The sequence below is a fragment of the Phragmites australis genome, chromosome 3 (genome assembly GCF_958298935.1).
Source record: "Phragmites australis chromosome 3, lpPhrAust1.1, whole genome shotgun sequence".
NCBI lineage: Eukaryota > Viridiplantae > Streptophyta > Magnoliopsida > Poales > Poaceae > Phragmites > Phragmites australis.
This window is the reverse complement of record NC_084923.1, coordinates 27125762-27151028: the sequence shown is the minus strand read 5'-3', so window position 1 is coordinate 27151028 and position 25267 is coordinate 27125762. Positions and strand designations below refer to the sequence as shown.

The 25267-nt window shown below is 43.6% G+C and overlaps 1 protein-coding gene across 2 annotated transcripts; it reads right to left on the bottom strand.

Moving 5' to 3' along the window:
- Window positions 1-21962: 21962 nt before the first annotated feature.
- On the bottom strand, window positions 21963-24951 carry LOC133912750 (zinc finger CCCH domain-containing protein 54-like). Of its 2 annotated transcripts, none has more exons than XM_062355641.1 (7): window positions 23801-24951; window positions 23530-23700; window positions 23202-23381; window positions 23011-23096; window positions 22739-22915; window positions 22528-22645; window positions 21963-22271 (listed from the first exon to the last, which is right to left on the bottom strand). In XM_062355641.1, the coding sequence occupies exons 1-7, from the start codon at window positions 24727-24729 to the stop codon at window positions 22259-22261; spliced, it is 1674 nt and encodes a 557-aa protein (XP_062211625.1). In that variant the 5' UTR covers window positions 24730-24951; the 3' UTR covers window positions 21963-22258. The 2 variants fall into 2 exon arrangements, with proteins under 2 accessions (XP_062211625.1, XP_062211624.1); XM_062355640.1 differs by having other exon boundaries at window positions 21963-22416; window positions 23801-24950.
- Window positions 24952-25267: the final 316 nt, after the last annotated feature.

Sequence of the window (25267 nt, the reverse complement as noted above, 5' to 3'; positions counted from 1 at the left end):
TGACATGAGCAATACAAAGCCCTTGGCTACACCAATGGCTACCTCGATCGTGCTTGATCCGAATGAAGATGGTGAGGAGGTAGACCAGGGGGAGTATAGGAGCATGATTGGCTCCCTTCTAGACCTAACGGCAATAAGACCCGACATCCACTTCGCCATTTTCCTTTGTCCTCGCTTTCAAGCATCACCAAGGACATCTCACCGTTAAGCGGTGAAGCGCATATTGAGGTAGACACACCCTTGAATATGGTCTTTGGTTTTCTGCATCTTCTTCGCTTTTCCTTCGAGGTTTTTTGGATGCGGATTTTGCTGGTTCTAGAATTGATAGGTAGAGTACCTCTGGTACTTGTCATTTTTTGAGTATCTCTCTTGTTTGGTGGTCTTCTCGTAAAGATTCTAGTGTTGCACAGTAAACTGCTAAAGCTGAATATGTTATTGCCATTAGTTGTTGTTCTCAAATTTTATGGATGGTTGCTACTTTGAGAGATTATGGGTTAGACTTCAAGGGTGTGACACTTTTGTGTGACAACACAAGTGCCATAAGCTTAGCCAGTAACCGAGTCCAACACTCCAGAACCAAACAAATAGATGTGAGATTCCACTTCTTGAGAGACAACAATGAGAAGGGAGATATTGACTTGATATACATAGATACCGAACACCAACTTACCGATATCTTTACCAAGCCTCTAGATACGATTATATTTGCCTATCTAAGGGGAGAGTTTGGAGTGTGCTATCCCTATGACATTGTGTGAGGGGGAGTTACCATTGTATATACTCTATCTTACTTTTATTGCATTTGCATTGCATTTCATCTTGTAAGATAATCATAATAATTGAGCTTTGACTTGTATGTCTTTCGCATTTTAAGTTGCTAGACTTGAATTTTGAATAAGTTAAGTAGGTATGCGAAGCAATCTTTTAAACTTAAGTTCCTCTTGATGCTTTGACATGAATTATTTCAAGTAAGCTAGCTTTCATAAAGATGAAATTTGACAATTTTATGAATCATGTAGACTATGAAATGCTACATTCTCGATCACCATGTTAGTAATTGCTTTGGTTTAGTCAGTGCTTGTGTTTGATGAATATCTTGTTTTAGGCTTTATGGTTCAAGACAGTAGATTGGGAACAGTGCACAATATTTTCTGTCTTTATCAAATGTTTAACTCATGATATAACCTTAGGGAAACATGTGTTCCTTGTGTCGCAAAGATACTATTTGACTTGACCTAGTGAACACTTGATAATTTGTGCAATGTGAATACTCTTGAACAATCAAGTTTCTCATGCTAAAATGTGATCCAGTACGATTGTCTTGATGCTTCATGTGGTTTGCCAAAGAAGTGAACCCATAGTAGTTAAAGTCAACTTGAGGATAAAATGAATTACAAAGAAATGTGCCTAAGTGATCAATTTTGCTTTAATCACTTGATCTAACTAAGTCTTGGTTTCATATGTTAGCATTTGCAAAGCCTACTGTCATGAATGTTTGTGTAACACCCCAAATTTAAATTTTTGCAACAATTTAAAATTTTGCTAGAAATTAAATAGGTGGTTGCAATTTTGTTCAATAGGAAAATTAATTTCTAAATTTAAATTGTCCTAGGATAATGTTTGATGCATTCATGCCATTAGAGATGCATTAAGGTTTTTATTGTGTGGAAAAATTTGTTAAAATTCGCTAGAAATTGTTCGTTCAAACCCCTATTTGAAAATTGTTGAAAATCAAATTGAAAAAAGAATTACTAAAAGGAAAAATGCCCTTGGGCCCATTCTCTCTCCCTCGGCCCATCTTCCCTCCCATTCTCCTTCTCTCGTGGGCCGCCTCCTCCTTCCCCGCGCTGGCCCGTTGGCCGAGCCGACCTGCAGCCGCTCCCGAGCCGGCCTCATCCACCGATCCCTCTCTGACGTGCGGGCCCGGCGCCGAGCCGCCCCGCACCGAGCCGCGGCTCTGCTTCTCCCACCTCCGGCCGCCGGCAGTTTTTCCCCAAAATCCGCCACCGCCGATTCAAATCCGAGCCGCCCCACACACTATCTTGCCAATTAAACACCGTTGCTGGGTTCCACACCCCCTATTCCCTCCTCCGTGACGGTTTCCCCTCTCTATTGCTCGATTGAATGCGGGAAACCGACGCTCTTATGGCCATTTTTGTCGTCGGCCGTTTCTCCGTGCACCCGGCCGTTCCAATTGCTCCCGCGCCCATTTATGCCGCCCTCGGCCACCTCCGTGAGGTTTCGCTCATTCTCCACCCATTCACGCCCTCTTTTCCGCTCGGTTTCTCCGTCGGCACCGCCTTCTTCCTGAGCTCCGACGAGGAGCTCCACCGCGCGGGATCTCCACGTCCGAGCAGTCTCCGCCCTCACCGACGACATCTCCGGATCCGTGAGCTCCCGTGGATTCCACCCCGCCGCTCCTCGATGTCCCTTCACCGTCGGAAGCCGTTCCCGCCGAGCTCCGAGCCCGCCGTCGCCTCCTCGTCGCCGCCCGCCGTCCCTGAGCTATTCCGGCCATCGAGAAGCCCTTGGTGAGACTCCTTGTCGCCGTTTCTTTCGATCGAGCCTTTTCCCGTTGAATTTGGTAGCCCGTAGCGCAATCCGGTGCTTCACCAGCGATCCTCCGGCCGTGCCCGCGGCGGTGCCACCGTGTTCTGTTGCCGCCGGCCGCCCCTTTCTCCCTCATCCGTTGTCGGCCGTCGGATCTCTCGTGGGCGGCCACGATTAGATATAGCCTTACCCCTTCGCTGAGCCAATCGTGTGTCGCCACGTGTGTTATGTAATCCCAGTCGGCAAAGAACCGCCACCTCATCACCCACATAAGCCGGCCACCTCAGCCTTTTTGCCCGCGTATCAATACCACATCATCATCCATTTACCCAGTCAGATTTATATTTGTTTTAATTCGGGAAAAGTGGTATTTTTGCACTTTAGCCCCTCGATTTCTCTGTAACCTCATAAAAGCCTTGTACTTTTATAGAAACCCCTGAATTTGTTTTATAAATAAGGTTTTCAGTATAAAAACAATTTGATAATTCTCTGAAATTCAAGTAACATTTGCAGAATAGCCCTATAACTTCAAAAGCTCAATACTTTTTGCTCATAGCTCCGATTTGGGCGATTTTTGCGCCCAAATGTTCGTAGCGACATGTAGAATCTTTTTGTAGGGTTTTTGTCTAGTTTCCCTACGCTTGCAGAGTACAATCTTTGTACTCACACTTGTTGTCCCCTACCTTGCATCCTACCGCTGTTCAGAAGCTGGCAACGAAACTGGAGTCTTCGACTTCGACCCAGAGCTGCTGTTCTAGGCTGTGTTGCCCCCGGTCGGCGCCTGTGGAAGATGGAGCCGCTGGCTCTGAAGACCCTTTAGTTTTCCCCGCTGTGTTTTCTTTATACCCTCGGGTCCTTTTGTATTAAGTTAAATACGATGTTGTAATAAAGGCACTGTGATGATATTAGTAACGATGTAAGCACATGTATGAAACTTAATCCTAGCATACATGTGTTATGTCCGGTTTTGTTCTTTTAAAACTGGGTGTTACAAAAGTGGTATCAGAGCCGTGTTGACCGTAGGACGCAGCCTAGATAGACTGTACGTGCTAAGGACTTATGTTTGTACAAACTACTTTAGCAAAATTGTTTTTCTTCCAGTTTTTCCTTTCTCTGTCTTTTGCTCTTTATAAAATGGTTACTAATTTCTGTCTTCTTCAAAATTTTAGATGGCCCGGACGAAGATCACCCCGCGCAAGCGCTTGCTGGTCCCAGATGTGGAGGTTCCTGCTAGTGTAGTCTGGAGGCACCAACCCCCAGCTGAGTTCCACTCCGACGGACAGCTGGCTGGGTACTTCGCCCGTACGCTGTGGTACCTGCTGCAGGGTCTCGGCTACCACGACGCTCCCCTTTTCAGAGGCGTCAGAGTTCTGCTTGGAGGACGTGGTTACTCTTGGTCAGTGGAGGTGACCATGTTCGAGAAGCCCTCCGACGACAATCTTCACGGAGTTCGCCGAGTCCACACCGTCCCCGCCCCCAGAGCTACGTTCGAGGCAGGGATCGAGGACGCTGCTCGCCAGGCTCTGGCTGTTCTCTGCTGGGAGAATAGACAGGACCTCCACCTCACTCAGTTCGGGAAGTTCCCGTAGCGCCCGTCAGGCAGTCTGGAGGTCATCTTCACGCCCGTCAACAACGAGCCGGATCTCCATCTGCGAGAGCAGGTCCGCCTCACCGCCGCCCTCTACGCCGAGCTGGACAGAGCACTCGACGAGTTGGAGGATCTTCACCAGCGCCACGCCAAGCATGAACAGATGATCTACGAGCTGGAGATGATGCTGTAGGATCCTGACCAGCACCCCGACGAGGTTCCCCCAGCACCGTCTTCCGCCCCTGCACTGCCCCGCTCTCCTTCGCGCAAGAGGCTCCGTCAGGCAGATGTTGCAGGCCCTTCAGGCACCGCCGGTCAGGAGTAGAGTCGAGCTAGAAAGTTGTCCCTAGCAGAATAAATCGTTAGACTCGTGTTTTTTGTCCTTGTGTGTGCTTGTGTCTATTTAGTGTGAGCCTTGTAATGAGTTGGATTTTTGCATGTGTGTTGGTGTGATGTAGGGGTTTCCCCTCTACATTTTCATCAGTTAATAAATTATAGTTGGGAGTCATTTCTATCTATTTCCTTCAGTTCCTATCTGTTCTTGGCTTGTCTTTCCGCCCTTTCCTCTTTCTTATGCTTTCCGTACCTTGGCAACAACAGATGGTGAACACTAGGCGCAACAACAACGCTGTCAACAACAACGACAATATCAACAACAACGCTGTCAACAAGAATGACAACATCAACAACAACGCTGCCAACAATAACGACCTTCCTCCCCCGCCACCCCTCATGGACGCCAACCAAGTCCTGACTCTTCTTCAGGGTCCAAGCCATCAATCAACAACCTCAAGCTCAGCAAGCACCACCGCTGCAGCCGCAGTCCAAGCTCAGGACCTTCTTGAGCACTCAACCACCCACTTTTTCTCAGACAGCGGAGCCTATGGAGGCAGATGACTGGTTGAGGACAATAGAGAGCAAGCTTCAGATAGCTCAGTGCAATGCAAGGGAAAAAGTTCTCTTTGCATCCCACCAGCTGAGCGGGCCAGCTCAGGAATGGTGGACTGCTTACACCGCTGCTCACGAGGATCCCCAGGAGATTATCTGGACAGAATTCAAGAATAGTTTCCGTGCCCATCATGTTCCCGCCGGAGAATTAAAGCTGAAGAGGAAGGAATTCCTCAGTCTCAAGCAAGGCCCCATGTCTGTGAGGGAGTACCTCACCAAGTTCACTCAACTGTCTCGCTACGCCCCCGATGATGTTGACACGGACGAGAAGAAGCAAGATTGTTTTCTTGAGGGTCTTCACCCTAGTCTACAGTATGCCCTCTCCGCCAATGAGTACCCCAGTTTCCAGAAGCTAGTAGATAGGGCCTTCATCATGGAGAAAAAGCGTCAGAATCTGGGTGAAGAGCGTAAGCGCCATCTGCAGGGTCAGTCTTTTGGTAGTAACACCCGCCCCCGCTTCAACACCCCTGCCACTGGACCGATGTTCCGCCATGGAGGGCAGAACCAGCAACAGCAGCATCAGCTCCAGAGGCCGCAACAGAAGATGCAAAATCAGGGAACAGGGTCGTTCAAGCCGCCAGTGCAACCGCAGCAGCAGCAGCAGTCTCATCCCAGCTTCAAGCAGCAGCAGCAGCGACCGAACAACAACCAGCCACATCAGCAGAACCGCAACGGCCAAGGGTCAAGCAACATTGGTCCGTGCTTCAGTTGCGGCAACTTTGGGCATCTTGCCAACAAGTGTCCCAAGAAGCAGCAAGGCCAGGCCCAGGGCAACAATCAATAGCAGCAGCCTCGCCAGAATGCAATGTATGGTCGTGTCAACCATGTTGCAGTGGAGGAAGCCCAGGAAGCTCCTGACGTGGTTCTGGGTATGTTTTCTGCCAACTCTCATCCTGCAACTGTGTTATTTGATTCCTGTGCTACGCATTCATTCATATCATATTAGTTTGTGAATACATATAAATTGCCAAGGGCATTAATGAAAAATCGAGTGCTAGTAAGTTCTCCTGGAGGAGAAATGGAATCAAGACATGTATGCCCTAAAATAGGTATATGTATAAGGGGGGTAGACTTTTTGGCCAATCTCATTATCCTGGAGTCCAAGGGTATTGATATCATTCTGGGAATGGATTGGCTAACCAAGTACAAAGGAGTCATCAGATGTGCTACAAAGACGGTTTAGTTGACCCATATAGACGGAACCAAGGTGGAGTTTCAGGCCACGACAGAGTCAGCTATCAACGCCAGTTTAAACAAAGCCAATGAAGTGGAAGATAGCAGGGTGGTTGGTGAATTTCCGAACGTCTTCCCGGAGGATTTGCCAGGTATGTCCCCTGATCGAGAAATTGAATTCATCATTGAATTAGTACCTGGAACGGCTCCTATATACAAGAGGCCATATAGAATGGATGCCAATCAGTTGGCTGAGCTCAAGGAACAAATCCAAGAGCTCCTAGACAAAGGGTTTATCCGCCCCAGTTCTTCACCCTAGGGAGCCCCAGTAATCTTTGTTCCGAAGAAAGATGGTACACAAAGGATGTGCATAGACTATCGAGCTCTAAATGAAGTAACAATCAAGAACAAGTACCCTCTGCCCCGCATTGAAGATCTATTTGATATGCTGAAAGGCGCATATGTGTTTTCCAAGATTGATCTTCGATCTGGATATCATCAGTTGAAAATTCGTACTTCGGATATCCCCAAGACAGCATTTGTTACTTGATACGGTCTGTACGAATACACAGTGATGTCTTTCGGATTGACCAATGCCCCAGCATACTTCATATATTTAATGAACAAGGTCTTCATGGAATATTTGGACAAGTTTGTTGTGGTATTCATTGATGACATCTTGGTCTACTCCAAGAACGAAGAAGAACACGAGGAACACCTAAGGATGGTTTTACAGAAGCTAAGGGAAAACCAGTTGTACGCTAAACTGAGCAAATGTGAGTTCTGGCTGAAAGAAGTTCCTTTCCTTGGTCATATCATATCAGCAAGTGGTGTGTCTGTAGATCTGTCCAAGGTAAGTGATGTTCTGAATTGGAAGCCACCGCAAAATGTATCCGAAATTCGCAGTTTTCTGGGTCTAGAAGGATACTATCGTCGTTTTATAGAAGGTTTCTCCAAAATAACGAAGCCAATGAAAGAACTACTAGAAAAAGGAGCAGAGTTCAAGTGGACAACAGCTCGAGAAGCTAGTTTCAATGAATTAAAGAAGAGGTTGACCTCAGCACCAGTTTTGATTCTGCCGGATATTCAGAAGCCGTTTTCGGTGTATTGTGATGCATCCCGTCAAGGCTTGGGATGTGTGCTCATGCAAGAATGTCATGTCATTGCATATGCGTCCCGACAGTTAAGGAAACATGAAGAAAATTATCTGACGCATGACTTGGAACTAGCCGCAGTAGTTCATGCACTCAAGATCTGGAGGCATTATCTGATTGGTCAGAGATGTGAGATCTATTCTGATCATAAAAGCTTGAAGTATATTTTTACTCAACCGGATCTTAACCTCAGGCAGCGCAGATGGTTAGAGCTTATCAAGGACTATAATCTAGGAATCAACTACCACCCAGAAAAGGCAAATGTAGTAGCTGATGCCCTGAGCAGAAAGTCTCAAATTAATGCAATGACTCTTAAAGAGTTGAGTCCCGAGCTATGCAAAGAGTTTGAGAGGTTAAATCTGGGAATGGTGTATAACACCGAGATGGTTGCAATGGAAATAGACTCAACGCTTGAGCAAGAAATAAGAAAGGGTCAGCTTGAAGATGAAAAGATTTTGGAAATTAAGCAGCTCATCAAAGTTGGCAAAGCCCTGGATTTCTCTGAAGATGAGCAAGGCACAGTGTGGTACAAGCACAGGATTTGTGTTCCGGACATAAAGTCTATCCGGGACACCATCTTAAAAGAATCCCATGATTCAGCGTATTCTATCCACCCTGGAAGTACCAAGATGTATCAAGATCTCAAAGATCAGTATTGGTGGTACGGAATGAAGCGTACAGTAGCAAAACATGTAGATTTGTGTGATATCTGCCATCGAGTCAAAGCCGAACACCAAAGACCTGCAGGACTGCTGCAGCCATTGAAAATACCTGAATGGAAGTGGGAAGAAATCAGCATGGACTTCGTAGTGGGTCTACCACTAACTCAATCAGGATATGATTCTATATGGGTCATTGTTGACCGTCTGACAAAGGTAGCTCACTTCATTCCAGTCAAAGAATCCTATCGAGGGCCGAAGTTAGCTGAATTTTATATGTCCAGAATTGTGTGTCTACATGGAGTACCCAAGATAATTGTATCCGATCGTGGCAGCCAGTTTACCTCACGATTCTGGCAACGATTGCATGAATCTATGGATACAAAATTGAATTTCAGCTCAGCGTACCACCCGCAGACTGACGGACAGACAGGGAGAGTAAATCAAATCTTGAAGACATGTTGAGAGCGTGGGCACTGAAGAATGGTAACGGTTGGGACAAGAATCTACCGTATGCAGAATTCTCGTACAACAACAGTTATCAAGCTAGTCTCAAGATGTCCCCTTTTGAAGCCCTATACAGACGGAAATGTAGAACCCCGCTGTTCTGGAATCAGACTGGGGAAAGTCAAGTTTTTGGTCCCGAAATCCTAAGAGAAGCAGAAACACAAGTGCAAGAGATCAGAGATAATTTGAAAACAGCACAGTCAAGACAAAAGAGCTACGCAGATCATCGACGCCGGGAACTAACTTTCAAAGTAGGAGACTTCGTATATCTCAAAGTATCCCCAATCAGAGGTTTACGCAAATTCAAGGTTAAAGGCAAGCTTTCACCTCGGTTTATTGGTCCGTACAAGATTTTGGGAAGACGAAGAGGAGTAGCTTACCAGCTTGAGTTACCACCTCAACTCTCGGGAGTACACGATGTGTTCCATGTGTCATAGTTAAAGAAGTGCTTAAGAGTTCCCGAAGAACAGTTGCCAGTAGAAGAACTAGATGTACAAGAAGATCCCTCATATTTGGAGTATCCGGTTAAGATTCTTGAGATATCAGAATGGGTTACCAGAAACAGGCAAGTCCGAATGTGCAAAGTACAGTGAAAGCATCACTCAAAAGAAGAAGCAACCTAGGAAAGAGAAGATGATCTAAAGACGGAGTTTCCCCATCTCTTCTTTGATCCTTCCGAATCTCGAGGGCGAGATTCATCCTAAGGGGGGTAGGTTTGTAACACCCCAAATTTCAATTTTTGCAATAATTTAAAATTTTGCTAGAAATTAAATAGGTGGTTGCAATTTTGTTCAATAGGAAACTTAATTTCTAAATTTCAATTGTCCTAGGATAATGTTTGATGCATTCATGCCATTAGAGATGCATTAAGATTTTTACTGTGTGGAAAAATTTGTTAAAATTCGCTAGAAATCGCTCGTTCAAACCCCTATTTGAAAATTGTTGAAAATCAAATTGGAAAAAGAATTTCTGAAAGGAAAAATGCCCTTGGGCCAATTCTCTCTCCCTCGGCCCATCTTCCCTCCCCCTTCTCCTTCTCATGTGGGCCGCCTCCTCCTTCCCCGCGCCGGCCCGTTGGCCGAGCCGACCTGCAGCCGCTCCCGAGCCGGCCTCATCCACTGATCCCTCTCTGATGTGCGGGCCCCGCGCCGAGCCGCCCCGCACCGAGCCGCTCCGCCTGAGCCGCGACTCTGCTTCTCCCTCCTCCGACCGCTGGCCATTTTTCCCCAAAATCCGCCACCGCCGATTCAAATCCGAGCCGCCCCACGCACTATCTCGCCAATTAAACACCGTTGCCGGGTTCCACACCCCCTATTCCCTCCTCCCCGATGGTTTCCCCTCTATTGCTCGATTGAATGCGGGAAACCGACGCTCTTATGGCCATTTTTGTCCTCGGTCGTTTCTCCGTGCGCCCGGCTGTTCCAATCGCTCCCGCGCCCATTTATGCTACCCTCGGCCACCTCCGTGAGGTTCCGCTCATTCTCCACCCATTCACGCCCTCTTTTCCGCTCGGTTTCTCCGTCGGCACTGCCTTCTTCCCGAGCACTGACGTGGAGCTCCACTGCGCGGGATCTCCACGTCCGAGCAGTCTCCGCCCTCACCGACGACATCTCCGGATCCGTGAGCTCCCGTGGTGTCCACCCCGCCGTTCCTCGACGTCCCTTCACCGCCGGAAGCCGTTCCCGCCGAGCTCCGAGCCTCCGTCGCCTCCTCGTCACCGCCCGCCGTCCCCGAGCTCTTCCGGCCATCGAGAGGCCCTTGGTGAGACTCCTTGTCGCCGTCTCTTTCGATTGAGCCTTTTCCCGTTGAATTTGGTAGCCCGTAGCGCAATCCGGTGCTGCGCCGGCGATCCTCCGGCTGTGCCCGCGGTGGCGCCACCGTGTTCTGTTACCACCGGCCGGCCCTTTCTCCCTCATCCATTGTCGGCCATCGGATCTCTCGTGGGCGGCCACGATTAGATATAGCCTTACCCCTTCGCTGAGCCAATCGTGTGTCGCCACGTGTGTTATGTAATCCCAGTCGGCAAAGAACCGCCACCTCATCGCCCACATAAGCCGGCCACCTCAGCCTTTTTGCCCGCGTATCAATACCACATCATCATCCATTTACCCAGTCAGATTTATATTTGTTTTAATTCGGGAAAAGTGGTATTTTTGCACTTTAGCCCCTCGATTTCTCTGTAACCTCATAAAAGCCCTGTACTTTTATAGAAACCCCTGGATTTGTTTTATAAATAAGGTTTTCAGTATAAAAACAATTTGATAATTCTCTGAAATTCAAGTAACATTTGCAGAATAGCCCCTATAACTTCAAAAGCTCAATACTTTTTGCTCATAGCTCCGATTTGGGCGATTTTTGCGCCCAAATGTTCGTAGCGACATGTAGAATCTTTTTGTAGGGTTTTTTTTGTCTAGTTTCAATACTGTTTGGTGTACTATTCTTAGGTTTTCGTGTTGTATGTCTTTTCCGATCTGTCGATTAGGAGGTGATCAGTTCGAGAATCCGCAAGATCAAGTGTTTGAAGATGTTGAGCAGCACCCTGTCGAAGGCAAGTGACCTTGAGCATATTTATCCTATTTTAGAATTGCAGGTGTAGTTTTCAACCTTCAAAATGCATGCTTGTCTAAACATGAATCCTATGCTAGGGTTTACTAGTTTTGAATCAATATTTTCCTTGTCACCGTTGTTCATCATGTTATGCAAATGGGTAGTTTATGCTAGCACAATCTTGGTTGGGAAATCTTAATATTGATTAATGAACTATGGAACAATGTTGGGAGATGGTAATTCTTTTTGTAGCAACATGGTATAGGTTTTTCCCAACAGAATGGATGGTTTGAGGTGGAGCCTATGGCATGTTTGTGTTTGTATCTGTGTGGGGTCCTAAGGACCGGTTCTTGGGCATGTAACCAAGTTTTATCCTCACAACCACGAAACCTATATGGGTACGGCCTGACCAACTAATTAGTTACCTTCTAGCTTCGTGGGCACCATAGGTCGGTATAGTGGCACAAGAGGGGGCTTCTGCAGCAATGTAATTGCCTGTTAGCGGTGAAACCTCAGTGGGTGCCTGCGGGTTAGAGGGAGCTTTGTAAAGGCCTTGTAGTGAGACCCCGACTCCACACCCCAGAAGTTTGGAGCAACAAGGGAATCACGACTCGTGGGGAAAGCAATGCAAACTCTGCAGAGTGTCAATCTGGTCGATCAGCCGTGCTCACAGATAAGAGCGAGCTTGGACTTCCTCAGGATTAGTTGAGGTCATGGTTTGGTATGGTGGGTTGGGGTAGCCAGGTAATGTAATTATCTGGTGAGTCTTGGTAGTCGGATGGAATCCGATGAGTCGAACCTTTGGATATAGTCGTGTCTTTTCACTTAGTAAATAGGATGCCTGACGTTGGGGTCATTGGGAGATCATAGTTGCTTAGTGCTATTAGCCAGTGTCAAAGTCCATTCCTTGACATAAGCCGCATATCATGTTTTTCTATGCTTGCGGAGTACAATCTTTGTACTCACACTTGTTGTCCCCTACCCTGCATCCTACCGCTGTTCAGAAGCTCGCAACGAAGCTGGAGTTTTCGACGATGACTTCGACCCAGAGCTGCTGTTCTAGGCTGTGTTGCCCCCGGTCGGCGCCTGTGGAAGATGGAGCCGCTGGCTCTGAAGACCCTTTAGTTTTCCCCGCTGTGTTTTCTTTATACCCTCGGGTCCTTTTGTATTAAGTTAAATACGATGTTGTAATAAAGGCACTGTGATGATATTACTAACGATGTAAGCACATGTATGAAACTTGGTCCTGGCATACATGTGTTATGCCCGGTTTTGTTCCTTTAAAACTGGGTGTTACAGTTTGTTTGCCTAGTTCAAGATTGAAGTTTTCTAGTTGTTAGTTCTTGTATTGCCTTGGCTCTAGTGCATACTTATGTGGTGGTCAATTTAACATGATTCGGCTATGTGAACTTAAATGCGCTAACAATACTTCAGAATTAGCTTTCAAAGCTTAATGCTCTTATGTCACTATCTCTTTTTGAGCCTTTATGCGATTGTGAACTCCACATTCTACTTTCCATAGCCCTTTGATGTTTCTAACACTTGCAAATGCTTTATGGTATACTTGTGAAAGCTCATTAGGTTTGCATATTCATGCCTTGCATGGTCTGTTGTCCTGGATGTTTGCATTGCCAAAGGAGGAGAACATATGAACTAATTCACAAAGAAGAATTCTTAAATATGTGCCTTCATCAAGAAGGTGCATTCTTTAAGGTTGTTTTTTTATTTGTTTGTCTCTGCTTCTCCTTGGGCTTTTGCAATCCTTCGTATGCCAAGTGATATTTTTCGCTCTTTTTTTGTGTTTGAGAAACCAAATTGAAATGTGTCTTGGTTTATTTATGATGAGTGATTGATAAGGTTGCGGATTTGATTTGTTGATTTGTGGGATTGCATAAGCATATATACGTGTTGCAATTATGATCATGACTAACCAAAGTCGCATAGAAAAATGGAGTTGGCATTTTTGTCTTTGAGTCCAGGAAAATTATACACGTTGAATGATCTGGCATTGGGATATTTGAATGTGTTGGATGGTCCGAGGCTTAGGAAGTTTTCACACCAGAGCATTTCAAGCTAGAGGCAAAAATTGAAGTGAACACCGGAAGGTCCGGTGATGAAATGGTGTGAATGCCAGAGCTTTTCTTGCAGAGAGATTGCAAACTGGCTCTGGTGGACTTGTACTCACCAGATGGCCTGGCACTCAAAGGGATGAATGCTGGTCCTTCCCCACAGCATTTCTTGTAGAGAGGTTGCCAGATGGCTAGTCCAGAGAAGACGTCGGATGGTCTAGCGATGAGATGATGAACACTCCGGAGCATTTCTTGCAAAGAGGTTACAAGATGGCCGGTCTGCTGGATTTAACTCCTGGATGATCCGGCGCTAAGGAGGTGATGGATACACTTTGGTGGCCGACGGGGGGATGATCGAAGCCAAGTAGGGTGCTAGGTACTGGACGGTCGAGGATGCCGGGCGGAGTCAAGGGTGGTCCTAGCTGTTCACATAGAGATCAAGCAAAGCATGAAAGGATGGATGAAGATGATGTGTTGATAAAGTTAAGTAAAGGAGATATCGGTGCAAGTGATAAGGCAGCCCGAGGGATCGAAAACAGGAGAGACTTGTCAGCGGTTAAGATCGTAAGATGGAGTACACGTGTCGATATCGGGATGCTTGCTTAAGGCATAAGCAAGTGATAGTGAGTCACGCTTTGAGAAGCGTGCAAGGCGGTTTTACGATTTAGCTCAAAATCATGAAAGGATGGAGTGCACATTGCATTATCGTGAAGCTTGTGTCGAGGCGAAGCTAAGTTATGGATAAGTCATATACGTTCTATGGACAGAGCGAAAAATAGACCAAAATACGCTGATGGTAGATAGGAGGCCATTAGAAGAGAGGGGTATTTTGGGAAGAAGAAAACTTAAGGGCTTAGCTACCTCCCTATGCCTATACATAGAGGGGTAAAGTTGTGTGAGCTAGCCATTTGAGAGCCTTATGTTAGGGTTTTAGAGAAGATAAAGATGATAGCTTAACCTATGTATAGGTGAGAGTTTTTGCAAGTGAAATGACTTTATAATCTGTCGAAAATAGGGCTAAGCTTTGCAAGAAATGAAGTGCATGTTTCCTCTGATGATTGTGTTCATCTCCCTCTACTTTCCATTTATTGGCTCCCTTGCTTTGTTTCAAGTTTTTTCTTTTTGATTGTGATTTTCATTTTGGTTGATGACATAAAAATTTCCGATCTTGTGAAGTTGTTCTTCATGTTGCTTGAGGCATAAAATTCACATCTAGAGTTGGTCTTGAATTCCTTTGCCTCTAGATCATCAACTTGAATAATTTCTTCTTCCAGTGATCTTTTCTTTGAGTCTTAGGTTTCTTCCTTCAAGTTGCTATCTTTTGTGGTAATAACTCGTGGAATAATTTTCAATGGAACCTAGAGTTCATTTACATTCATGAGAGTCATGTTTTCCTTGAAGATCTCCATGGCAACTCGTCTCTCTCCAGTTTGTGATTCTGCTCTTGATTTTAAGGTGTGTTGGGTGATAGAATAGGAGAACACCTTTAAAGAAATTTATGATGCATCTATTTCACCCCCCCCCCTCTAGTCGCCAGTCTCGATTCTATAGTAAGATCAGTGGTTCACCAATTGTTGACATATCTGTAGATGTATATGCTTCTAAAATAGACTTGAGATTTTCATCCACAAGGAATATAGTGAAATCATCACCAAAGAATTTTATTGTACTTTGTCTCTTACTCCTTGGAGTCTTAATGTCATCCTCCTAAGGAACTAGCTCATGCGTTTGTTCAGAATACTCAAGTGTTGTGATATGTTTAGGAATTATCGCACATGTTTGACTAGAAGTGTTATGTATATCTTTCATGGGAAAAATATTATCAAAAAAGTAGTATTTCTAGACTCTATAATTGTATTGACAAGCATGTCAGGTACCTCAGATATGCTAATTCCAAAGCACTTGAGAACATGCAAATGGCTTAGTCGACTTTTGTGGCTGTTGGGTCCGTGAACAACCATGATCCTTTTCTGAGTTGTGGGCATGATCTTTTTCCTGTGTTGCTATCGGGCCTACTGGAAAAAGTTATTGGGTTGACATGAGCTAATTTTCATTTGTTGGACTCATTTTGTTGGATGTTTGTTATTGGGCATGTATGGCCCTTTGTCATATATTGAATCAGTTATGCTATCTGGCTCCATAGGTCAGTACCTATTCGGTACCTAATTCAATTTCACTTCAAAAAATTGTGCGCTTTCCATTTTTGGGTCGACTCATCAGGTGGGGAGAGCTAAGTGGGAGGAAAAGTGGAAAGAGGTTGAGAGAGTTGAGTGGGAGGCAATTCGGTGACCGCGAGGATTGGTGTGATTCAGCGAGCTCCTCCTTTCTCCAGCAAGCTTTTCCCCTCTCCATGATTTTGAGTAAGTGGATCAGCTGTTTCTTCCCCCTTTTTCCCTCCTGTTGTGCTCATATTCAATACATGTTGAGCTTGGTTTGTGCTCGATTCATCTTGCTTTCATGTTTGAATCAATTTTATATTAGCCATCATTTTATGTAATACCTGTGATTGTTGTCGTTATTGCTGCTGTTGTCGTACTAGGGTTTATAGAGTTGTTCATGTTGGAATTTGTGGGTGATTTTTTTAATTCATTGTCGATTATTGCAGTTGTTATCGTGTTAGGGTTTACAATGTTGACTGTATTGCCATTATGTAGATTTGAGGTCAAATTGTTTCATTAGTGGCTATGAATATGTTAATTAGTGTACTACAGTGATGAATGCATTGTTTATTTGGGTTGATTTGTGGTTGTTATGTTTGTTCTTCAGTTTGTCAGTAGATTTACATGTATGTTTGCCTTTGCATCTTCATTTTGAGACAAGTTGTATTGTCCTTTTTGCTTGATTGCAGCGTTCCATATAAACTATTTTAGTAATTTTCATCTTATGTAATAGATATTCAGTATGCCGCCTTGTCATTATCTTGCTAAAACACTTGAAGATGTCAAAGTTTTGAGTGAAGATTTGGACAATAACATGCCCTCTTCAGATGAAGATGGCGTTCACGAAGAAAGTGAAGATGATGAATCTATGGTAAGTGGACATCCAATAAGTTTGTAAAATGATGAATAGTTTAGTTCTTTGTGTCATTCTATGTTAACTTATAATTTTGTAGGATGCTTCTTCTCGTGTTCATTCCCTCGATGATGATGCTCTTTTTGTTGTTTTCAAGAGAGTGGTATGTAAACTTGAACATTGGTTTTTCCTTGTTTCAAGTTATTTTATATTGTAAGCATATATATATTTTAGCTTTCAGATTTGTAATGTATTTAGGATACTATCATCTACTGGAGTGGAGACTAGTGGTAGTACAAGGAAGAGAAAGGTTCGTTTGTGCATATGTTATATTAGTTTGAAACATTTGAACTAGTTATATATATTTTGCATATTAAATCACATAATCACCAATGATTTGGTTTCATGTGCACTGATTTCCTATTATACTATATTCTTGCTCCCTTTAGTTATACTTGATATTTTGGACTATGTGTTGTATGTGTCACTCTTCAATGACTTATGTTTGTATAATTGGGGGCTGTTTGTACTATCTATGCGTGAATATTCAACTTAAGACTTTCAATTGTTTTCTATTTAATTGTAAAATCTTTATTTGGTCAATATCTTGTTGTGTACTATTCCTGTTTTATAGGTGTCTATCATGACTTCTTGGTTTTTGCTCAGTGTTCATTACCACCACTTACAATGCCAATTTGTGTGGAAAAGTGATATGATAAAAACTTTTTCTGATCTCAACTAATATGTTTTTTAGTTCCTTATTTATGTTTTTGTTTCTTCTACTCAACATAAATTACCTCTGAATCATTGTTCTCTTTGTTGATGTTCATAGATAAAAGACTTTCACTCTATATATTATGCGAAAGATATGCTACTTTGTATTGTGCTTTTCTTTTACCTGACATCATTTCAATAGATAGATTGTATTGTCAAGTCGTTCCCGTTGTTGTATTCAAATATATAGGATCCTAACTTCCATTCTGAAAGGTTCCTCTTTTAATATAACATAAATTTTAATAAAGGTGTTCTTCACATTGTCACATATCTATTTCTTTGATGTCTCTATTGTGTTTCATTTTATTTACTAGAGCTTTATTGTTTCTTCAACTTCAACATGAATGGACTAAATTAAGCTTTTTCTGTTCACTGCTTCTACATTTTGTAAATAAGTAGATCACTAATCTTAACTCTGACATTACAGTTTTGTAGACCTCTATTTACAGTATAACATTTTTTATTACAATTAATTAGGTTGTAATTTGTATATATTCCTTCTGTAATATAAGTTTTTATCCAAATTTTGTTTTGTTGAATTGATACATATAATGGTTTAAATAGATGTTATTGTGATTTCAATACTATGCTTGTGTGGAAATGTTTAGATTGATAAATAATCTATTTTCTAGCAATATTATTGTTTTTTAGGAAGAAGTATAGAGGAAGGAGGCATGTGAGGCTCAACAGTGTTGTTTCTCGTTACCTTGTACTCGTTGCTAGCCCTCAGGAGCGTCTGCTGATGGTGTCTGGACGCCAGGTTCATCCAAGTCTGTGAATGATTGTTGCAGCAGTTTGCCAATATGCCTTGGGTCCTCACAACAACTTCTTGATTGCCTTTGATCCCCATAACAACATTTTTTTGTCCTCTATTGCTACAAGAGCTGAAGCTCTGTATCTGTATAAACATATGTTCACTTCTGATGTATCTGTATAAACATATGTTCACTTCTGATGAGCAGGACCAAGTTATATTTACATGTGTGCTCAACTGCAACAAGGCATCAGGATGCTGCTGCAAGGATGAACATCAGGAGGGTTCTCTAGAGGGAATGTGGCATATGTCATCTAGAAATTATCAAGAAATATTATGTTATCTATCTGCTGACATCTAAACTTCTTATATATATTTGATGCTACTTTAACTAGCTAGCAATTATGAACTTATCTATTATGTTGTCTATAATATGAACCGTCTACTATTTTGTTTGTATTATGAACATATTATCTAATATGTCGGTGTAATATATTTGGTTAAAGTTATCTACTCTCTTGCATTTTGACTGAATTTCATCTTTTTGTTCTCATCCAAATTGTTCATTTTGCTTGAAATCAAAAGCCCAGATGGTCAAACAGGCCTATTTTATTCATGTCAGACCTGTTTGTTCTGTCTCTGGGCAAAATTCTGATTCTGATTCTGATTTAGATTTTGCATTTTTTGTGTTTAGATAATTTTGTTGTGTTTGTAATTTAAAGATGATTACTTTCTGCCCCACTTAAAAATAATCATGTATGTGTTTCAGTTGGTCACTGTGTCTTCTTGTTTCAAAAGAAACTCTAACTGTTCTAGCTGCAATTGGGTTTTACTTCCTTTTCTCTTTCCTTCCTTTTTGTGCTTTCAATCTACCAAAACATCGAAGTTTATATTTTGTTAAAGTATATGTACTTTTGATAATGAATGTGAATCTACATATTGTATTCTGAGTAGTTACTTTTTAATTGGATTATGCATGGCTATAATAAACTGGATTATGCATGTCAAGAATAAAACAAGCTCATTAATTTTTTTAATGAAAGACTAGGCTGTCTTTTTTTGTTTCTTTGTATGTCATATTGCTACAAACGAGCCCATAAATTTCTGTCCAAATGTTACAAACAGGCTCATTTTGTGTCACAGTATGCATTAGGTTGTAAACGGGCTTTAATACAGCCTACAAAATTTGTAATTATGTTAATAAAATTGCAGTTATGACTAAGGCTAAAATATTTTCTAGGCCCAACAAATTTTGGGCTTATTTTCTATCACAATAAGCTGTAGGTTGTAAACGGGCTTGAGTACATCCCACAACATTTGTAATTGTGACAGCAAAGTATAATTTTTTTTGCCCTACAATGCTTGACAACACAGAAAAACCACATCATATTTTAATAGGCTCAAATCAGACAAACAAAGCCACAATTTAGGAATATAGCCCAACAACAACAAAAAAGGAGGGCCTTGCTTAAAGCTCGACCTGTTAACGGATCCGGATTGTTGCATCAGTCCGATAACAAATGAGCAGCAGCAGTTAAGCCCAATTAACACAAGCCGAATAAGGTTAAGTGGGGCGATCAGGTTTCGTGGGTTTAATATGGCAATTTGAAGGAAAGGAAGGGTTTTCTCTGTACAGTTGTTGGATTCTGGTCCAACTGCCACAAAATGTGACTGAGACAACCACAATATCTCAGTCACCTTATGCACCTACAGCTCTTTAGTTTTAAGAGATCGATTTGTTCCTAGGTTGAGTTTCAACTAGCCACGTGAACCTCTGTTCTTTCCTGATTCATCTATCTTGTGTACGTTACATGGTAAAATTGTAGTTAGAATAAATCTGAATTATTATAATCACTACTACAGAATTTATTTTGTGGAACACCCCTTACATGCGGATCTATAGAACCATCTATATAAAGGGTACTACAGACGTCTTCAAATTAGAACCATTTGAGAAAATAGCAACAAATAGTTACAACAAAGTGGGACACTACAGTACAGACGGTTATAAACTACAACCGTCTTTACTAATAGTACGTACAATTCTAATTTAAAACTATTTGTATTGTTCATTTCTTATAGACTGTTTAAATTAGAACCATCTGAAAAAAACGAACAATATAGATGTTTCTAAACTAGAACCGTGTATAATATTAGTACTAGAACCTTCTATACTAATAGTGTCCCACTCGTTTTAAGCGTATATCTTATATAGATTATTTTCATACAATAGTCAACAATGAACTACAGGTTAGAGGTTGGGAGTTCGATGCCTAGAAAACGCGCTCGTGATATTTTGTGTGAAAAATTATATGACTTGCGACCAAGCCTACATAATAATATAGAGAGCTTGTGTGGATAGGAAAAATATTTTTTTAGATTTTTTTACTCTAAAAAACTTAGTACAGACGGTTCTAACAACGAGCTATTTTTTCACAAACGGTTCCAAAAAGTGATCCACAAGGGATTTTCGATCCGTCTGTATAAATTATTTTTCTATTAGTGAATCCGGTCCCACGGTGAATAGATGGCTACGTATTTTCTTTTTATCCAGCTAACATTGGAATTTACTCAAAGTCTATGATTAGTATATGGGGCAGTCTCAAGCTCAATGAGTTAAAAAAAAAAAGAGTACAGCTCACCAGCAAAAACAAGGACAAATCAGTCGCAATGCACGACAATCGCAATCCGAAACATGTGATTCTGTTTTAGCATATTGTCATAGTCAGGGCCCACGTGGGATCCAGGTGATCGTGGATTCATGTTGACAAATGACAACACTAGGGTTCTTCCCCAGAAGGAAATGAAACCTTTTTTTCCCAAAATCCATTTTATGTGATCACAGATATTTCTAGAACCATCAGGAGCAGCCCTTCTCTATATGAAGCCATGGCTATTTAACATTTAAGTCAATATCATGCCCTTATCATGAGTTATTCTCTTAACGGAAAATCATCAATTAATTTTCCTGAAAGCCACTTGAAACGTGGCAGCTCATAAAAAAATTATTTGAGTAAGACTACCGCTTTTTTTTTTTTCTGTGATCCTAATATTGTATTTATGTTGAAAATACTCCTATCATTTGATGTTTTGCAGTGTGGTTGTTTCAGTTGGTCACATCAATCTTATCCTACTAGCAAGCCACCAACAGGGATGAGAGCCACAAAAGGCAGAGCATGACCCCACTAGATCCATAACACTATCCATACAAGATTTCGCTCCAGCAGAAGCACCTCAAAATTCTGAGGTTGGATCATGGTTCATGATGGCCATTGGGCAACAAAGCGATCGCAACTGTTTGTTACGGTCAATCAATTCATTGCCTAGTCACATCAAATACCAAGAGATATTTTGTGCCCTTTGTGTTAGACTATTTCAGTTTGTTCCTAAATGGTAAAGGGAAAGCAAGAGCCACTTGAAGGTTCATACGAATATCAGGCGACTCTTATGACTGCAGCCTGAACTATCACAGAGGGCACTAAAGGTTGCCTTTTTCCCAGTGGTTCTTGCTACTGAGGCACACTTGTAGCATTAACAATGGGTATGGAAGTGGGATCGCATTGGACCATTCATGGCAGTGGCGTGAGAGTAAAAGCCAACCGGACAGATTCTTATGCATCCAAAAGTTTCGTTTCGAACGAACTACGCGATCCAAAGATAATAGTGCGAATGCCGCAAATTAACAAGCAATAGAGCATGAAACGAAAACTATGCCTTCACTACTAACTGAAAGTACAAAAAGGAGCCTGGACTGGTACATTTCTGTTGAGTATTATTTGCACGGTAAAATTGGCATCACATCATCTATATATGTCGCTTCTTACTTTTACCTTCGTAAATAAAACACCATATCACCCATGTTCGTTTTTTACACATTAATAACAAAAGGTACAACACCAATATCTATCATAATGTTTTATCAGCTAAATGTATGCAGGTTGCAATGAAAACATACATATTAGATACGATAACATAAAGCATAAACTTAAAGTGGAGATGTGGATTTGATATGGGAGCACTGCTGGACGAATACGTTAGAGTAATATTGTTGTTTGATTTTAGATGGGATTCGAAAAGGAAGGAGATTATCTGTTAATTTCTCTATAAATTAATATATTTCTATTATTAAAATAGGTCTTATATTCGGCTGGAGGATGAGGATGGATGACAAAAGTGAGTACGAATTTTAAGGATTTTTATTAGATGAGATAAAAATAGGAAAATAAGTGATCTGAGAACTAACTTATATTTTATATAGCAGGGTATCTATAACTAATTAGCATATGACATTATTTGCTATCCCTTATAGTCAGACTACACACTTCTATGACCATTGTGGCTTGTTCTGTAGTTGTCCTCACTCTTCATGCTACTACTGCTAGCTGCTGCTGTTTTTCATTCCCTCTTCTAAAGTATAAAATGAACACTCTGTCTTGTGCCTCCTAATTTTGACCAGCTGTGAGATTTCTTCTCTCTCTCTACAACAAAAACTGTTGCTTTTCTGTCTCCTGTGTAGAACGCTGTCATCCCTTGGACCTGAACAGGATATGAAATGAATTAATGATTGAAGGTCCAGGATGCTTTATTTCTTTTCCCTGCCCATTATATGATTGCGGATATGCTGTTTCCAGCAGGTGCCGCCGACGCAAATGGACTCTCCGGGAGGAGTTCAATCTGGTTGCTGCAATTAGAAATGGAGCAATCGATTGAACAATTAAGATGACGAAAAGCACAATGCGTGTGCAATGCAAGAAATGGCGTATAATGTTGACCGTGCTTTAGTTGGAGATACCTCTCTTGTTCATCGTAGTTGTTGCTTGCCTGCCTTTGAGGAGCTTGGCCCGTTGAGACAACCTCCAGTGGATCCGGTGTCATGAGGGGATGGTCCATCAGGTCGACATCTTTGGAATCTGATCAGCAAAAAATACGCAGAAAAATACTTAATTTGGTGGGGATCGGATTAAAGAAGGAATTCCAAGATGAGAAATGATGCCATTGCCAACCTGCTGGGAGGGAATTGAGGGGATTGACGTCCTCAATGCTGCAATCGAAGTAGGCGAACTGCGGTGGAACCGATTCGAGCCTTGTACCCGCGAGGCGCTTCCGCTCGAGCTCGATCAGTCTCTCACGCTTCTCTGCTAATTGCTTCCTCATAATACTGCTTGAAGATTCATATTCTCCTGGAACGTGCAAAGTTGATGTAAGAGCGCAGCTGAGAAGTAGCCCCAATTAATTTATTGAGAATAATCAAAAGTGCAGGTTATTCGATCATTACCAGGATAAAACTCCGGATCAATCTCGAAGAAGCGCGTAGGGTAGTAATGCATCGGCTTGACCTTGTCTACGTACGGCCTGGGGTAACTGGAACACATTGCTTGTCACAACTCACAACACACATATACTATCTAAAAGTACAAGCGAAAACAATTATGACCTACTAATTTCTTCTCCAGTATCAGGCATTACCTTTCGATGCATTTGGATTTCTCTCTGTAGGGTTTAACGAGTACCCTTGATCCGCAGATGAAATGCGGGTTGCGCCTCATGAGAATGGTGCTCACCGTCTCCGGATTCTGGAAGCTCACAAACCCAAACATGCGCCGCTCCTGGCACGGGATCCTCACGTCGCGCACCGGGCCGTACTGCCTGCAAAACGCAAGTCCACACAAGCGCCAAGCAGTGTCGTGTCACTTATAAACAATGACGATTCAGATCAGAACCAAACATGCATCTTGAACTTGAGAATTGATATCATCGTCCAGTAGCTAGCTAGATAGATAGATCATATATGTACCCGAAGTAATTGGCGACATCCTCCTCGGTGAAGATGCTCTCGGCCGGGAAGGTGAGGTATATCTGGTGCGAGCTGGCCGGGGCGGAGCCCATGTCGCCTCCTCTCTCGCCTCTGAGCTCCGTGTACCTGGCGGCGTCCTCCGTAAGAACCACCGAGTGCTGCCCATGCGGCCTGCGTGCATCGCCGCGCAATGCAACAATTAAGAGAAATAACTAACGAACAATGTATGTCCAAATCCAAAATATTGATTAGATTTAAAAATCAATATCACCTTTCGATGACCCTGATCTTGTTGAGGCGGGAGAGCAGCTTGGTGAGACTGTACCCAGCCTTGCCGTGGCGCTGGCTCTCCGTAAGGTAGCCGTCGGCCTGGAGGCCCTTGCCGTACTTCTCGCCGTAGAGTGTTGGCAGCGAGGCGATGGACACAGGCTGCCCTCTCCGCGAATTGAGCAGCTCCGTGATCTCCATCTCTAATGTCTCGAGCGAACCGGGTGTCGTACCGTTGTTGTGGTGATGCTCGTCGGCCAACCCGTCGGAGTAGACCTGGTGATGCGAGTAGTGGCAGTTCTGGCCGTTCTTGCAGATGCCCTTAAAGAAGTAATGGCAGGGGCGCCGCATCGACAGGCCGTTCGGCCGCCGACCCGCATCCCTCACCGGCAGTCCCCCGCCGGCGCTGCCGTTGTGGAACCCGTCTTCGGCCGTGGCGTAGTAGTATCCGCCGACGGCGTCGTAGTGGTGGTCCTCGAGGCCGTTCTGGTTCTGCAGCGCGTAGTGGCCTTCGGCGGCGGCGGCGGCGTCAACGAGCACGTGCTGTGCGAAGTCCTGCTGGGCCTTCGGCGCCGCGGGCACCGGCGCAGAGTCCGGCCAGTACTGGGACTGGACGTGGAAGCCGAAGGCGGCGGCCGCGGGTGAGAAGTGGCGCATCCTGCCGACCGGGTGGTACCCAGCGGCGGCGGCGCCCCTGTCGGCACCGATCTGGTGGTGGTGCTGCACGGAGCATCTCGCGTAGATGGCGGCGAGCGTGGCCTTGGCGTCGTTAATCCTGGCGAGCAGCGCGGCTTCAGTGCCGTAGGCGAGCTGGACCATCTCGTCCTCGTCCGGCTCTCTGAGCAGGATGCAACCGAGGATCTTGCCGACATTATCAGGCTCCACGTTCTGCACCCTCGAGAAGGCCAGTTTCGCTAACTCGGGGAAGTCCATTGCCGCGCCCTGATTCTGCACATCGAGCACCAGGAAGCCCTCTCGATCAATCTGTCCCTCTCTCTCACACACACATACACAGTGCGTTCCTTTCTCCTTTCTCAGAAGAAACAGGAGGGAAAAGAGAGAGCCATCTGCTCCTTATAAAAGACGAGTGGGGAGGCGAATGAGGAGGAGCGGTTCGCAAGGGATGGATTGGTGCCGAGTCCTCCCTAGCAGTAACAAACTAACGAGGGCTGCAGCGAGGTGGAGCGCGTCGTTTGGATCTTTGACTGGCCAAGTTCAACTTGACACCGCCGAAGGATCTAGAGGGACGGAGGGAGGGAGAGTAAACCGGAGGCAGTTGCTTAATTTGCTGCTAATTGATTGATATTATGTATATAAGTTAATTAAGTAATTCTGGGAAAGGCAAAACGAAAGCGAGACATCCCGGATTACATATGTGTACGCGAGATGCGGCATTCACAGTTTGTCCATCCAGAAATGGCGCGTGATTGTTGAAATTTTCGCGAGGCTGCATGCGTGCTTTGCATTTCAT